Raw genomic sequence first — 14464 nt, forward strand, 5'->3', positions numbered from 1 at the left:
ACATTCTGTTATTTTTAGCATTGCATGAATTGAATGAATTCTTCAATATTATGTAATGTGAACTGTGATGCTAAGGTATATATTTTTTAATTTGCACTGCTCAAAAAAATAAAGGGAAAACTTAAACAACAGAATATAACTTCAAGTAACTCAAACTTCTGTGAAATCTAACTATCCTCTTAGGAAGCAACACTGATTGACAATCAATTTTACATGCTGTTGTGCAAATGGAATAGCTGTGCAAATGAAATATTCAATGAGAATATTTCATTCATTCAAATCTAGGATGTGTTATTTGAGTGTTCCCTTTATTTTTTTTGAGCAGTATATATCACTTGTGCCTTCTCCCACTGGTGCTGGAAAGTTTGTCTCGGAGGTTGATGTAATTTACAGGAGCTTCAACAAAAGCTCTGCAGAATCAAAAGTTCTACTCTGATAAGAGTCCTGACTGAGGAAATATTGAATTGGATCCAGCACAGTGAGACCTATAGATAGCTTGACATGCTGAAAATGTTTATAAAAATTCTGAATATTTTAAAAAATGTTATTTTTGTGCTTATTGTTTTGGATATAGAAAGTGATATTTCACTGGGCCATGTTGCCTATGTTTCCTCCAAAAGCTGTCCTGTTGTAGATGAAAACTACGGATGTTTAGCATCAAATATTCCAGCCTTAGAATTAATGGCTTTATATGTAGCAGCAGCCATGCATGATTTTGATCATCCTGGTCGGACAAATGCTTTTCTGGTAGCAACAAATGCTCCACAGGTAGGATCATTTTCTGTATAATATGAAGTCATGTATGCTAACTATTAAATTTTAGAATTATATAATCAGATTTCCAGCAATTCTATTATTTTAAGTTTTATATTCGCAGAGCAGTATATTCAGCACCTGTTCAAAGTTGTGATGGTACTGAATCAGAGAAACTTGAAGTTGTGGCCATTGCAACATTCCCAAGGTTACGTGATTGCAATTTAGGCACTTGGCAAACAGCTTGTAGTTACGACAATTGCAGTGTCCCACAGTTACTTGATCACCATTTGGATCTTCCCTGCTAGCTTCCCACAGGTAAAGTCAATGGCGAAGCCAGTAGGAGGTCACACTGCCGGCCCAGAAATGCAGTTAAGCACCTCAAGAAGAGATGGGCTATACAGAAGATGGTACAACAGCATCAGTACCAACTTTTCTCTGAAGAACAAGACCTCACGCCCAATTGTTTGTGAACAGTGACTCTATAGAGTTTCTGCATGATTATTGCCATCTCTGCTCTCCTGCCATGGGCTTGCAGGTGAACCCAATCTTAGATGGCCACATTCAGAATGGGAAAACACCTCTCTCTGCATCCATCCAAGTGTTGGTAATGCAAGCCAGCTTTGCCCTCTCATCTCTGATGAAATTGTAGATGAAGAGAAATTTATTACTGGCATTTAGCAGCTGCAGCTGGAGACCAAGGCCTCCAAGGGTCTGATAATCTAGTTTACAAAATGGGATAATGCATTTTGGGATAATGAATTTCAGAAGTTAATTATATACAAATATGTGAAGGGTTTTTGTGGCTGCTGCTATAGTAGTAGTTCTAAATCTCTTTCCCATCAACTTAATTAGATGGTTCCTGGTCCTACGGTTTTTAGGAAAATAGGAAAATTTCTTTCTGCCCACTTTATCCATGCTATGAGTGATTTTATACACCCTTCGTCAATCACTTTTTCAACTTCAGTAGTCCTAGACAATGTAGCTTTTCTTATAGGAAATGCATTTGAATTTCTTAATCATTTTAATTTCAGTGTGGCAACCAGAAATGTACACAATATTTCAGAGATAGATGGGCAGAGGTGGGCTGCTGCTGGAACGCCTAATTGCGCACAGTCCCATGCCTCTAGAACGTGAGTGTGGGATTAAGCGCAATTACGCTTCCTGAGCCTGTGCAAGCAGCAAAATCACACACAGAACGCGTGTAAGGGTGCGTTTCGGTGAGGTTTTTTGCATTTCTGCATGCAAAAAAGCCTTGCCAAAACAGGCCCATATGTGCGTCCCTGTGTGCAATTTTGTTACCTGCACAGGTGCTGGAAGTATAATTGCGCTCAATCATGCACTCGTGTTCCAGAGCCGTGAGGCTGCGCACAATTAGGAATTCCAGCAGCAGCTCACCTCTGTAGATGGGTGTCAATTTTTGTGAGGGAACTGCATTATCATTTGTTTTATTTTCAGTCCCTTTCCTAATTATTTCTATGATGAGATTTGCATTTTTCATAGCTTCTGCACATTCTGGTGACACAGTAATAATCCCAGGAACTGGCTAGTTATAGGCAGCTCAGTTCCCATTAGAGTATACATGAGGTTAAGCATATCCCCATAATGCCTGCATCACTAATGATTCCTATGACAATCGGGCTGTAATATTGATTATAAGAGGCTGGGAAGGGTACTTGGAAGAATCAACAAGCTGTTTTATCTCAATGCAATCTATGGAGTTTCTCAGTCATCCAGGTCATGGTTGTCCCAAAAGTGCTTTCTCATCCAAGATGCTTCTTCAGCTCTGACTGGATCAGAGGTGGGTTGCTGCTGGCTGAGACGCTTCTTTAGAACTGGTAGTGGCAATTTGGCGCTGCTCACCAAATTGGCAGTAATGACAGGTGGTCCACACTTCCGAACCGGTCCTCCGGTCGCTGCAAATTGCAAAAAACCTCTGTACATGCACAAAGGCTTCTGCACATGCAGATGTGCGTCCACTACCGTCATGATATGAACTGGTGGGGGGAAAGTAAGTAGAACCCACCCCTGGACTGGATGGTAGGGAATAGAAAGATTCATATTCATTACAGTTAGCTGGTCATTCTTTTAGCCAGTCCTTGAGGCCACCTGCAGGATTATCTGTGTCCTTAGGGTCACCTGTGTGGTATAAATGGATTTAGAGCCTTATTTTGCCTACAGGATGTTTTCTGCCCTTTGTCCCTTTAGTGTTGAAGACAAGCTCAGGCTCTTGGGGATGACTTTGTGTTGTCTGCATCTCAAATTGAAGTGCAGATGGTTCCTGTAGTCTGCAATTTTTTTCCTGAAAATCTGTTCGAACTCCCATACAATTCAAAGAATGTTCTTCAAAGTAAAAAACAAAAAAGTCTAGTTGCCTCTTGAAAAAAGCATCTTTGGAATCTCATTCTAAAGTAAGACCAGAGCCTCAACAACTCTTATATTCAAGAATCTTTTGAAAACTATGAGCCTTTGGAACCATCCAAATTGGATCTTTAGCTTTATTCATCAATCTCAGCAGGAAATAATCTGAACATCAGAAAGTCCATTAAAATGTTTCAATTTCAGATAATTTCTTTGAAGCCCAGGAGCAATTGAAATGAAATTTGTCCCGCTTAATAAACCAATAAACAAAAAGTAAAAACAGTAAAACAAAGCACAAAAAATCCTGGTGTCCTAAAGGCAACCCACACCACACACATCCACAAAAACTTTCCTGGGCTCCAGGTTAGAGCTTCTGAGAAAAGTCAGATCTTTAAGGCTTATTGGAAGGCTGGGAAGATAAGGAACCTTGCAGTTCTCAGGGAAGGATATTCCAAATTTTACCATAAATGTTGGTCCTTTTACCCATATTTAATTCTTTATATCCATATTTATTATGATATCATACTGGGACATTCAGACTGCAAAGCAACTGTGCAGCAGGATGAGCAGTAACATTACTTGTGCCCTTAATGTGCCATTTGACCCCTTTTTTTCCATGACTAGAGGTAAAACATCAAAGTTGCTTAGTGAGACAGCTATAATTATTACAGATTGTTTTGTCTCCACAATTTAGTTGCACACCTGAGGGTTGACAAATGACACACCATAATCGCTGTGAATCAATGCTAAGATAGCCAGATCACAGAAGGACTGTAGTTGTTTTAGCTCTTTTTTCACTCTCTTAATATTGTTTGGCTCTTTCTCTTTTTCACCAAAAATCTGTGCTTTTAAGATTTGTTTTTAAGCTTCCCTCTCCCTGTTTCAGCTTTTCTCTCTCATTTCAAGAAGGTGGAGACAAATGACTAAGTAGATGATTCTATGGTTTATTTGATGATGATTTATGGTTCTTCCTTAAGAGTAGGAAAATAAACTTAAGTTTATGTGTGCTAGGTCCAACTCAGGTGGTGTTTTTATTTAGAGATGTATATCTAATTGCTTAGCATAATATTTCCTGTAGCCACTTCATTCAATTTCTCAGTGATAAAATAAATTGGCTACTATGGTTTTGTCAAATGATAACCTTTAAAATATTTGTACTAATTATTTTTCAGGCTGTGTTGTACAATGATAGGTCAGTTCTAGAAAATCATCATGCAGCCTCTGCATGGAGCCTCTTCTTATCACTACCGGAATACAATTTTCTGTCTAATCTTGATCACATGCAGTTCAAACAATTTCGATTCTTAGTGATTGAAGCAATCCTTGCGACAGATCTCAAGAAACATTTTGATTTTCTTGCTGAATTTAATGCCAAGGTTTGTTGTTCTACTTAATATTATTTATCCATTATATTTATAGAAATGTATAGAATAGTACATGTACAGTTTGTATGTTATATGGTTTAATCAATATTGAATACTATTTATTTAAGTATTTGCTTATTAATTTATGTTCCTTAAAGTATATAAAAGTTTATAAATAAATGAAAAATACAGAACACAGTTAAATTAATCAAACCAAAATATAACCAATTTGCTTCACATATACAGGTGCTTAATCTGCATAAAGACCAATATAATTCACATTTTAGCCAAATATAAATAGGTTTTGAATGGCTTTTTACTGTGTTACATTGGGGTAAGTTGACGAAGTAATTCCTCATATGGCTGTCACATATTTTATTTGTTCTTGCATACTTTTACATTGCATTAAGAATTCCTTGAATATAGAACAATATAAAATCAGGAAGAAAAATAGTCCTCCTGTGGGGTAGAATAAGCCTCACATATTTAGATAGTAGTGCAAGAAGGGTTAGGATGGATATCACAATAATTCCTCTATAGTGATCTTCCAAGGCCACCAGTACTTCCTAGAATGGTGCAGATAGCCTTTAATATACTTGCTGTAAAAAAAGTTAAATTAGGTCATTAGTTCTATCTGTTAGAAATGTTTTCAAAAATTTCTAAGCCAATTTCCTTCTATAGCCAAAAAACTTTGGCTTCAGTTAAGACTGTGATGCCAACTACACTATCTCCCTGTACCTGTTTTTGCATTGTGCACTGTTATATGGCCTGGCCCTAAATCATAGATTGCATATTTTGCATTGTTATTGGGGGGAATGATAGCTATTATATACTAATTCACTTTGACATGCCAAATTCATAATTATTGATCAAATGTAGTGGATTACAAATTTGTTCATCTCTTAGAATAGAAATAAAGAACAAGGATAACCAATAAAAAAGGGAAAAAGCACAAATTTATTGTGATTTTGCTTTTCTAATCTTATAATTCATTTAATCAGACATATAATTTATAGAAACATAGAAACATAGAAGATTGACGGCATAAAAAGACCTCATGGTCCATCTAATCTGCCCTTATACTATTTCCTGTATTTTATCTTAGGATGGATATATGTTTATCCCAGGCATGTTTAAATTCAGTTACTGTGGATTTACCAACCACGTCTTGAAGTTTGTTCCAAGGATCTACTGCTCTTTCAGTAAAATAATATTTTTTCATGTTGCTTCTGATCTTTCCCCCAACTAACCTCAAATTGCGCCCCGTTGTTCTTGTGTTCACTTTCTTATTAAAAACACTTCCTTTCTGAATCTTATCTAACCCTTTAACATATTTAAATGTTTCGATCATGTCCCCCCTTTCCCTTCTGTCCTCCAAACTATACAGATTGATTTCATTAAGTCTTCCCTGATAAGTTTTATGCTTAAGACCTTCCACCATTCTTGTAGCCCGTCTTTGGACCCGTTCAATTTTGTCAATATCTTTTTGAAGGTAAGGTCTCCAGAACTGAACACAGTATTCCAAATGTGATCTCACCAGTGCTCTATATAGTGGGGTCACAATCTCCCTCTTCCTGCTTGTTATACCTCTAGCTATGCAGCCAAGCATCCTATTTGCTTTTCCTACCGCCTGACCACACTGCTCACCCATTTTGAGACTGTCAGAAATCACTACCCCTAAATCCTTCTTTTCTGAAGTTTTTGCTAACACAGAACTGCCAATACAATACTCAGATTGAGGATTCCTTTTCCCCAAGTGCATTATTTTACATTTGGAAACATTAAACTGCAGTTTCCATTTATAATCTAGAGATGGGATCAGCAGTGATATCAGGGGGAATGAAATTCTGAAGTTACAAATAATGATAATGAAATCTTAATAATGCCCATTCACCAAGCGGTTGTTTGGTGTAACAGATATTTATGCACTGGGGATTTGATTAAGATTTTTATTCTGGAAAGAACAGTTGGCCTCAGTTCAATTAATCATCAGAAAGATGTTGAACCTCTTAAGAGATTCTTGCTCAGATGAATTATCTTCACAGGAATTGGCACTTTAATTATTTGTAAGCTACGTAGCATAGCAGTGATATTCTCCACTTGTTTTGGAGTAATCCAAATTCTAGACTGTTTAATATATTGCCCTATATGAGAGCTGGTTTGTTTTTTTATTCTTTTATATACAATAGTGACTGGCTAATTAATTTAAAATGTGGTAAGGAAATAATATATATCACACTGGAAGATGTGCATATATATACAGTATATATATTCTTAATCTACGCATATCAGTGAATTCTGTAATAGGGTCATCTGAGCGATAATAGGGAAAAGTTACAGTATGAAGTAAACATAATCCTTTACTTCCAGACTGATTGAAACCAGTACCTCATTGTTGCTTTGAGTTCTGGGCCCATTTCAATATGCGGGACATTACTTAAAATACCCTTAATAGGTTAGTTTTTGGGGGTGCTTCCTCCTCCACGTAGGATCCGCCTGCCCAATTAATACAGGCCAAGTAGTCATATTGAGTATTTTTATGCCTGGAAGGAGGTGGCATTTTTTGTTTCTTAAGGTCAAGCAGGTCCTTTCTTTGCTGTTATTCAGGAAATCAATGAAGATTTATGAGTATGCTATAAGATTCCTTGAAGAGTGGCTGTCAGGTTGGCTAATGCGATGTAGTTATTATTGTCTTACACAAATATATATACAGGTAACTGAACATAAATAAATTTCAGTGCATGGTGTGTTTTTAATTATTTGCTGAATGCAGTGGGTTTTTTTCTGCAAGTATTAAATGCAAATGCCAGACATGAGCAAGGGGATATATGTCAACAGCAAAATTCTTTAAAAATACTTTAGATAGATAGGCAGGCAGGCAGGCAGGCAGACGTTCAGTATACTGCATTCAGTGATACTTAAATCACAACTAAGTGTGAACCCATGCCTTCTTCCTTGGAAGTAGCCATATATCTAAGAATTAGTTCAAATTACAAAATGTTTTAAATTTATATATGAAAGCTATGAAGGGTTTGAAGAAATTGTTTAATTTATGCCTTTGTCTCCCTTCTAAATAGGTAAACATGAATGGGCATGGTATTGAATGGAGCAATGAGAGCGATCGACTGTTAATATGTCAGATATGCATCAAGCTTGCAGATATCAATGGTCCAACCAAAGTTAGAGATTTACACCTGAAATGGACAGAGGGCATTATTAATGAATTTTATGAACAGGTAAACTTGTGTAAACAGAACATATATGAGAAAATAATGCAAATAATCTTGTACATGGAAAGACTATATGCATAAAATTGAATGTTAAAATATGTAAGTTAGTTAGTTAGTTAGTTGATTTGTATTTGTATGCCACCCACCCCTAAGGATTCTGGGTGGCTCACAGTCAAAAAGAACAAACATATTAGTATTAAAATATCTAAAAAGGAACAATTTTAAAAGACAATGTAAAACCCATAATAAAACCATGCATATCTTTTATGGCCAGATCTAGATGGTGCATCATTTGATCAACAGCCCCAGGCCTACCAGAAAAGCCAGGTCTTTACAGCTTTCTGGAAGGCCAGTAGGGTGGGAGCAGTACAGATCTCAGGAGGTAGCTGGTTCCAGAGAGCTGGAGCCACCACAGAGAAAGCCCTCCCCCAGCAACCGCCAACTGACACTGTTTAGCTGACAGGACCTGGATATTGCCAATTTTGTGAGCTATGCGGTAGAAGGCGGTCTCAAAGATAGTCTAGCCCTAAGACATGTAGGACTTTATAGGTGATAACTAAAACCTTGATTTGCATCCAGAGACTGATTGGGAGCCAGTGCAGTTCACGGAGAGTTGGTGTGATGTGGGTGTACCTAGGTGCACACACAACAGCTCACGCAGCTGCATTCTGGACCAGTTGTAGTCTCTGAATACTTTTCAGGGGTAACCCCATGTAGAGTGTGTTGCAATAGTCTAACCGGGAGGTGATAAGGGCATGAGTGACTGTGAGAAGAACCTCCTGACCCAGATAGGGTATCTATTCTTTTACCGTGGGATCTCTACCAAAACCAGAATATAAGTAATAAAAAGCCTGCAAGCTACCTATTCCTCTATTAGACCGATTTTTTTGTGTAAAGATAAGTTGATCATAGAACGTGTTCATCTTTTATATCCTATTTCATCTGTTTAGAAAATGTCTAAGTGTAATGCCATTTAAAAGCAAAGATGTAGTTATTTTGGCTCTTTGTAACACTAGATAAGATTATGGGAAGTAGTCCCTTTTTTTTACTTCTCGCTTTCTGTCCGATCTGTTCTAAGTGCTTCAAATGTATAAATTTCCAGGGAGATGAAGAAGCAAACCTGGGGCTACCTGTCAGCCCTTTTATGAACCGACATGCTCCTCAACTTGCCAAATTACAAGAATCTTTTATTACCGACATTGTTGGTCCTCTTTGCAATTCTTACGATGCAGCCGGCTTGCTTCCAGGCAGGTGGATTGAAAAAGAGGAGAGGGAAAGCTCTGAAGATTGTGATGCAGAAGAGGATAGCGAAGACGAAATGGAAGATTTAGGAACAAGTAAGAATAAATTCTTTTTTGAACAATTTTATTTCAGTTATACGTAATCCTCGACTTTTGAGTTACCAAGTGAGACGTTTGTTAAGTGACTTTCTCCCCATTTTTACAACTTTTCTTGCCTCAATTGTTAAGTTAATCATTACAGTTGTTAAGTTAGTGACACAGTTGTTAAGTGAATCTGGCTTCTCCATTGACTTTGTCCAAATGATCACATGGTCCCCAGTACACTGCAACCATCATAAGTATGAAACAATTGCCAAGCAACTGAATTTTGATTATGTGACCATGAAGATGCTGCAATGGTCAGGAGTATGAAAAATGATCACAAATCACTTTTTACAGTGTCCTTGTAACCTAGAATAGTCACTATAGGATCTGTTGTTGAGGTCTACCTGTACTTCCATAAAAGAAGATATTGCAATAGAATGTCACCATTATACATTATCTAGGAAATTTGCTTATTTTCTCCTGTAACTTCCAAATGATTACTCGCCTCTTCTTTCTCCTCTCTTTCCCCTTCCACCTTTTCTTTAAAACAGGACATAAATTGAACATATGGTTTATTTTCTAAAAATGTGTTATTTGAAGTGAGTTTGAAAAAAATTGTTTTCTTATGCAGAATTACAAAGAAGAAAAAACGGACAGCAAATATTTAGTCAACTAATATACCATTTGAATGAAAACCATAAAATGTGGAAGAAAATAATTGAAGAAGAAGAATTAAATAAATCAGAAGAAAACGAACATTCAGAAAATACCTCCTTATGTCAAACAGATGAGATTCAGGTCATTGAGGAAGCAGATGAAGAAGACGAACGGCATTAAGAACAAGAAAAAACACTTTGGAAAGACTTTGTAACAGTGTTGTAGACTGCTCCCAAGAATATATTTTTACCCCTAATGCTGGCTATAAACTGACAGACCTGAGAGAAGTATGAAAAATGGTATACTGAATAATGTGAAAGGATACTTATTTCTTTAGCATTATCACACTTCTATGCACTTTTGCCATATGGATTTAAAATAAAAAACTTCATAGACTTACAGAACACAGTACTGCATTCCACGATGAGAAGATTTTATGTCCAGCTTGGTCTTCATGTATCTTGTTTTGCTGCCTTCCTAAAAGTAACTTTTTAATATCAAAAGGGAATTAACAGTTTAGAGGAAAATTAATCTGAAATACCCAAGTTACAAGGACATTCCGTTTTGCAGAAGCTCTTGAGACAAAGGCCTATGAAGTTTTAGAATTGGTATTTTGTTTTTAATGCAAGCCTTAAAATCACTGTGCCTGTCAATAAGCAGTTCCCATAAATTTAATTTGCAAGAGTTTTGTTAATGAAGTTGTTGGATTGATTTAACCATTAGATGGCTGCAACCAGAATGGCCAGATCTTTATGGTTAAAATTGAATTTTCTCTGCATCTGTTTGGTGCTTTTGTTTTTACTGTGGCAGATAGCCTGCAATTTTATTTTTCTAAAAATGTACAGGTTTCCAATGAATATTCAGGCTAATTTGCTAAATATACCCTGTTGCCTTTCCTTCCTCTCATTGTTCTGTAATGGAACATACAAGCTATTTAACTATTTTAATAATTACAGAATTTTAGTCTAGTCAATGTTATAAATATGTTCCACTCTTTCTCAGGATTCATGTTTAAAAACATGGCACAGCAGATTTTATATTTACAGGCTTATCCTAATGCTAGATATTCTGCTCTGTATATAATCTTCATAAAAATTAAAAAATGGTTTTGTATAAATGTTCTAAACTCAGTTTTAGTCACATGATATCTAACATATCAGAAATATTATTGAATAAATTTTAATAGGAAAAGCTTGAAGGAAACATTACTATATTCTCATAAAATCAATTACCCTGATCTATTTTATGTTAACCAAGTTTCAATTTTACTTTTTATAAAATATCTATTTGTATCTGAATGTGGCAGATAGATCTAAAGTTGTTCCAGAATTGTATTTTTAATTGCAACCAAACTGTTCTATTTCATCTGGAGCCAATAAGTAATTAGCAATTATTTTTTTCTTTCCTTTAAATGGAGTAATATTTGATGGCTCATAATAATCTCCTATTATCACCACCCAATATTATAAGGGAATCAGGTGATCAGTGCTAGTCTGAGATAACTTTGTGTTTCCTAGGAAAATTTGTGAGATGCACAATTATGTGAAGTCTTGATACTTAATGCACCATTAATAGAATACACGTCCAATAATCTTACATAAGCATGGTAGGAGAGGCAATCTGATTTAGTACTATATTTTTTGAAATATAAGATGCTCTAGAGTATAACACACCAAGCTTTGGGGAAGGAAAACAGGAAAAAAATATCTGCCTCCGCCATGGGCCATTCACCAGCAACTCCTGCTTCATTCCCTAAAATTGTCTATTTGGACCCGCATCCAGTTTGCTCTTCTTCGAGGGGAGAACAAATGCAGAACTTTTTGGCAACCTTAGAAATTTCATCTTTGCGAACTTCTCTTGGTTAGGAAAAAAAAACAACAACCCTGCCAAACAGAGTGGTTCCCTATTTCCCTAACAGGTATCCTTAAACAGGACACCTATTTCCATATTGCAACTTGGGCATATCATCGTTTTTTCTATAGAAGAGAAAAGGCCATTTTCAGTTTAAGAACTTTGATGCTGTTTATAAAAGGCTCCATGAATTTCAACAAGTATAAAACCACTATGGTTTTATCTTTAGGATCTCCACCTTCATTGTTCAGCCACTTTGACTTATTTGTAGATAGGAAAAATGTTGGCAGTCACACAACTGGCATCTCATGTATGGAGAGAAGCAGAGGTTCTCATCCATGTCATTTACTAGAGACTAATATATATATATACAATAACAATGGGAGAAGATGATGTTCATTCCCAGTTGTACTACTACTTTTTGCTCTGTTTCAAGCTCCCTTTATTCAATGGTTTCCAGAACATTTTGCATCCCTATAGAGGATTGCACTATTTTCTCACAGTAAACAATTTCTGAAGGGCTTCCAGAAGTCCATCTCCACCTCACATTCCTAGTGTAGATTGATTATTTTTCAAATTATTAACAACTGTGTTCAGTCAAAACCAAATGAAACTCAGCAACTTTATCATAACAAATGAAATCAAACTGAATAAAAACCAGATTTTTTTCTGGCTTTAAAAGAGTTGATTCTAGGACTCCACTGAAAATATTTTAAAAACATGCTTTAAAATACCATAAAATGCTTTTGCCAAATAAATGACAACTATATATCGTGTCTTGAGGAATGGCTTAATTTACCTTGATATCACAGAATATTTTTTATTTAAAATGAATTTTGCTAATTTTTTTCAATAAAGTTGTCAGGGTTCTGACGGATGCACTAATTAAATTTTGAGCTTCAAGCCAAGCTTCAAAAGAAATCCAGTTATTTATTAGGACCTTCATGTTGGCATGTTCCCAAGTGAAGCCAGCTTTGAGCCTACATAATTTATGGCCCGATTATGACCCTGTTTCCCTCCTCCCCCCAGGGTATGTCTTCAATCGTATTTTTTTTATTTATTTATTGGATTTGTATGCCGCTCCTCTCCGTAGACTCGGGGCGGCTAACAACAGTAATAAAAAACATCATGTAAATCCAATACTAAAAACAACTAAAAAACCCTTATTGTAAAACTAAACATCCATACAAACAAACATACCATGCATAAATTGTAAAGGCCTAGGGGGAAAGAATATCTCAGTTCCCCCATGCCTGATGGCAGAGGTGGGTTTTAAGGAGCTTACAAAAGGCAAGGAGGGTGGAGGCAGTTCAACCCTCTGGGGGGAGTTGATTCCAGAGGGCCGGGGCCGCCACAGAGAAGGCTTTTCCCCTGGGCCCCGCCAAGCGATATTGTTTTGTTGACGGGACCCAGAGAAGGCCCACTCTGTGGGACCTAACCAGTCACTGGGATTCGTGCGGCAGAATGCGGTCTCGTAGATACCATGGTCCAGTGCCATGAAGGGCTTTATAGGTGATGACCAACACTTTGAATTGTGACCGGAAACTGATCGGCAACCAATGCAGACTGCGGAATGTTGGTGTTACATGGGCATTCTGCACGACAGAGCAACTTCAGGTTGTAGAGGTCACTCCCCTCCAGCTGCTGTGGGTAACCCTTGGATACAGCCTTGAGAGAGATAAGTGTGGAATGTGCCTCTGTCTTTGGCTGCCGTGCTGTTTTGCTGGTTTCCCAACCTGTCCTATGGCAACTTGAGAGCAGGCCGGGGATGCTTAAATAAAAGTATTTTAAAAGATAGTTCGTCTAAAATTCAGCATTTTCTTTCATGGGTTTTAACATGTCTTTTATTTCTATGTGGCCTAACTGTTGAGATAATAGTTATCATTGACTTATATTTGGTTTCTAAGGGGAGCAGTTGATAAACTGATAAAGTATGATGTATTTGGTTCTTTTACCTGAGATCTCAGTGGTTTGAATTGCAAACCACACTGGAATTTATGTTGCAGTAAATATCAACTTTTGATATTTATCTATTTAGATTTGGTACCTTTCTTTCAAGAATTAAGGGCACTGGATACAATTTTCCTTCTATATTAATTAATTTATTTATTTTATTTATTCAATTTTTATGTCACTCTTCTTCTTAAACTCAGGGCGGTTTACAACATGTTAGCAATAGCACTTTTTAACAGAGCCAGCATATTGCCCTCACAATCTGCCTCCTCATTTTACCCACCTTGGAAGGATGGAAGACTGAGTCAACCTTGAGCCGGTGATGAGATTTGAACCACTGACCTACAATAAACTTTTGACATGAAAGAAACCATCCAAAGGCTAGTAAGATAGGCAAGAAGCTGACTCTCCCCCATCCTAGAACTACTTCTGAATCAGTATATCACAGTGGATCTCAAGTTTGTTGCACTGTTTATGAAACTTCCATAAAGAGGCCATCATTCGGCAGAAAGACTGTTTTTGCTTATTCACAAAGTTGGCAAGTGTGTCCCTGAGTCACTTGTGTTCCTCAAGGCTAACATGACACATCTAGGAATAACAAGAACAGTATGTCACTCAAACTTATTTTGGGCAGAGAATTTTAACCAGAATTTTAAACCATGGCTTCTTTTAAGGTTGCTTATTATAACATAGTTTTGTAAAAAAAAAATTGAGACACCCACCAACTGCTCTTCCTGCAAAGAAATAACTAGGTTTCCTTTATCCTGGGGTGTCGAGCTTGATTTCATTGAGGGCCGCATCAGGGTTGTGCTTGTCCAGAGGGAGGGGCGGCATGGTATGGGCATGGACAGGGTGGATGTGACCAGCTCGATTTGTTGGATGAAGGTGGTGCCATGGATATTGCCTATCTGGACTTCAGTAAAGCCTTTGATAGGGTTCCACATAAAGAACTGATAGATGAGTTAGTGAA

The 14464-nt window shown here is 37.0% G+C and overlaps 1 protein-coding gene across 2 annotated transcripts in view; it reads left to right on the top strand.

Annotated features, from left to right (window-relative positions):
• Nucleotides 1-10884, top strand: part of PDE3B (phosphodiesterase 3B) — a 59643-nt gene extending 48759 nt beyond the window's left edge. For both annotated transcript variants that reach the window (XM_070763852.1, XM_070763863.1), the window contains exons 12-16: nt 575-768; nt 4287-4490; nt 7556-7714; nt 8811-9045; nt 9665-10884. In XM_070763852.1, coding sequence (XP_070619953.1) covers nt 575-768; nt 4287-4490; nt 7556-7714; nt 8811-9045; nt 9665-9870 — 998 coding nt within the window. In that variant the 3' untranslated portion in view covers nt 9871-10884. The remainder of the gene's footprint in view (nt 1-574; nt 769-4286; nt 4491-7555; nt 7715-8810; nt 9046-9664) is intronic.
• The last annotated feature ends 3580 nt before the right edge of the window (nt 10885-14464 follow it).

Source organism: Erythrolamprus reginae, chromosome 1 (genome assembly GCF_031021105.1).
Source record: "Erythrolamprus reginae isolate rEryReg1 chromosome 1, rEryReg1.hap1, whole genome shotgun sequence".
Taxonomy (NCBI): Eukaryota; Metazoa; Chordata; class Lepidosauria; order Squamata; family Dipsadidae; genus Erythrolamprus; species Erythrolamprus reginae.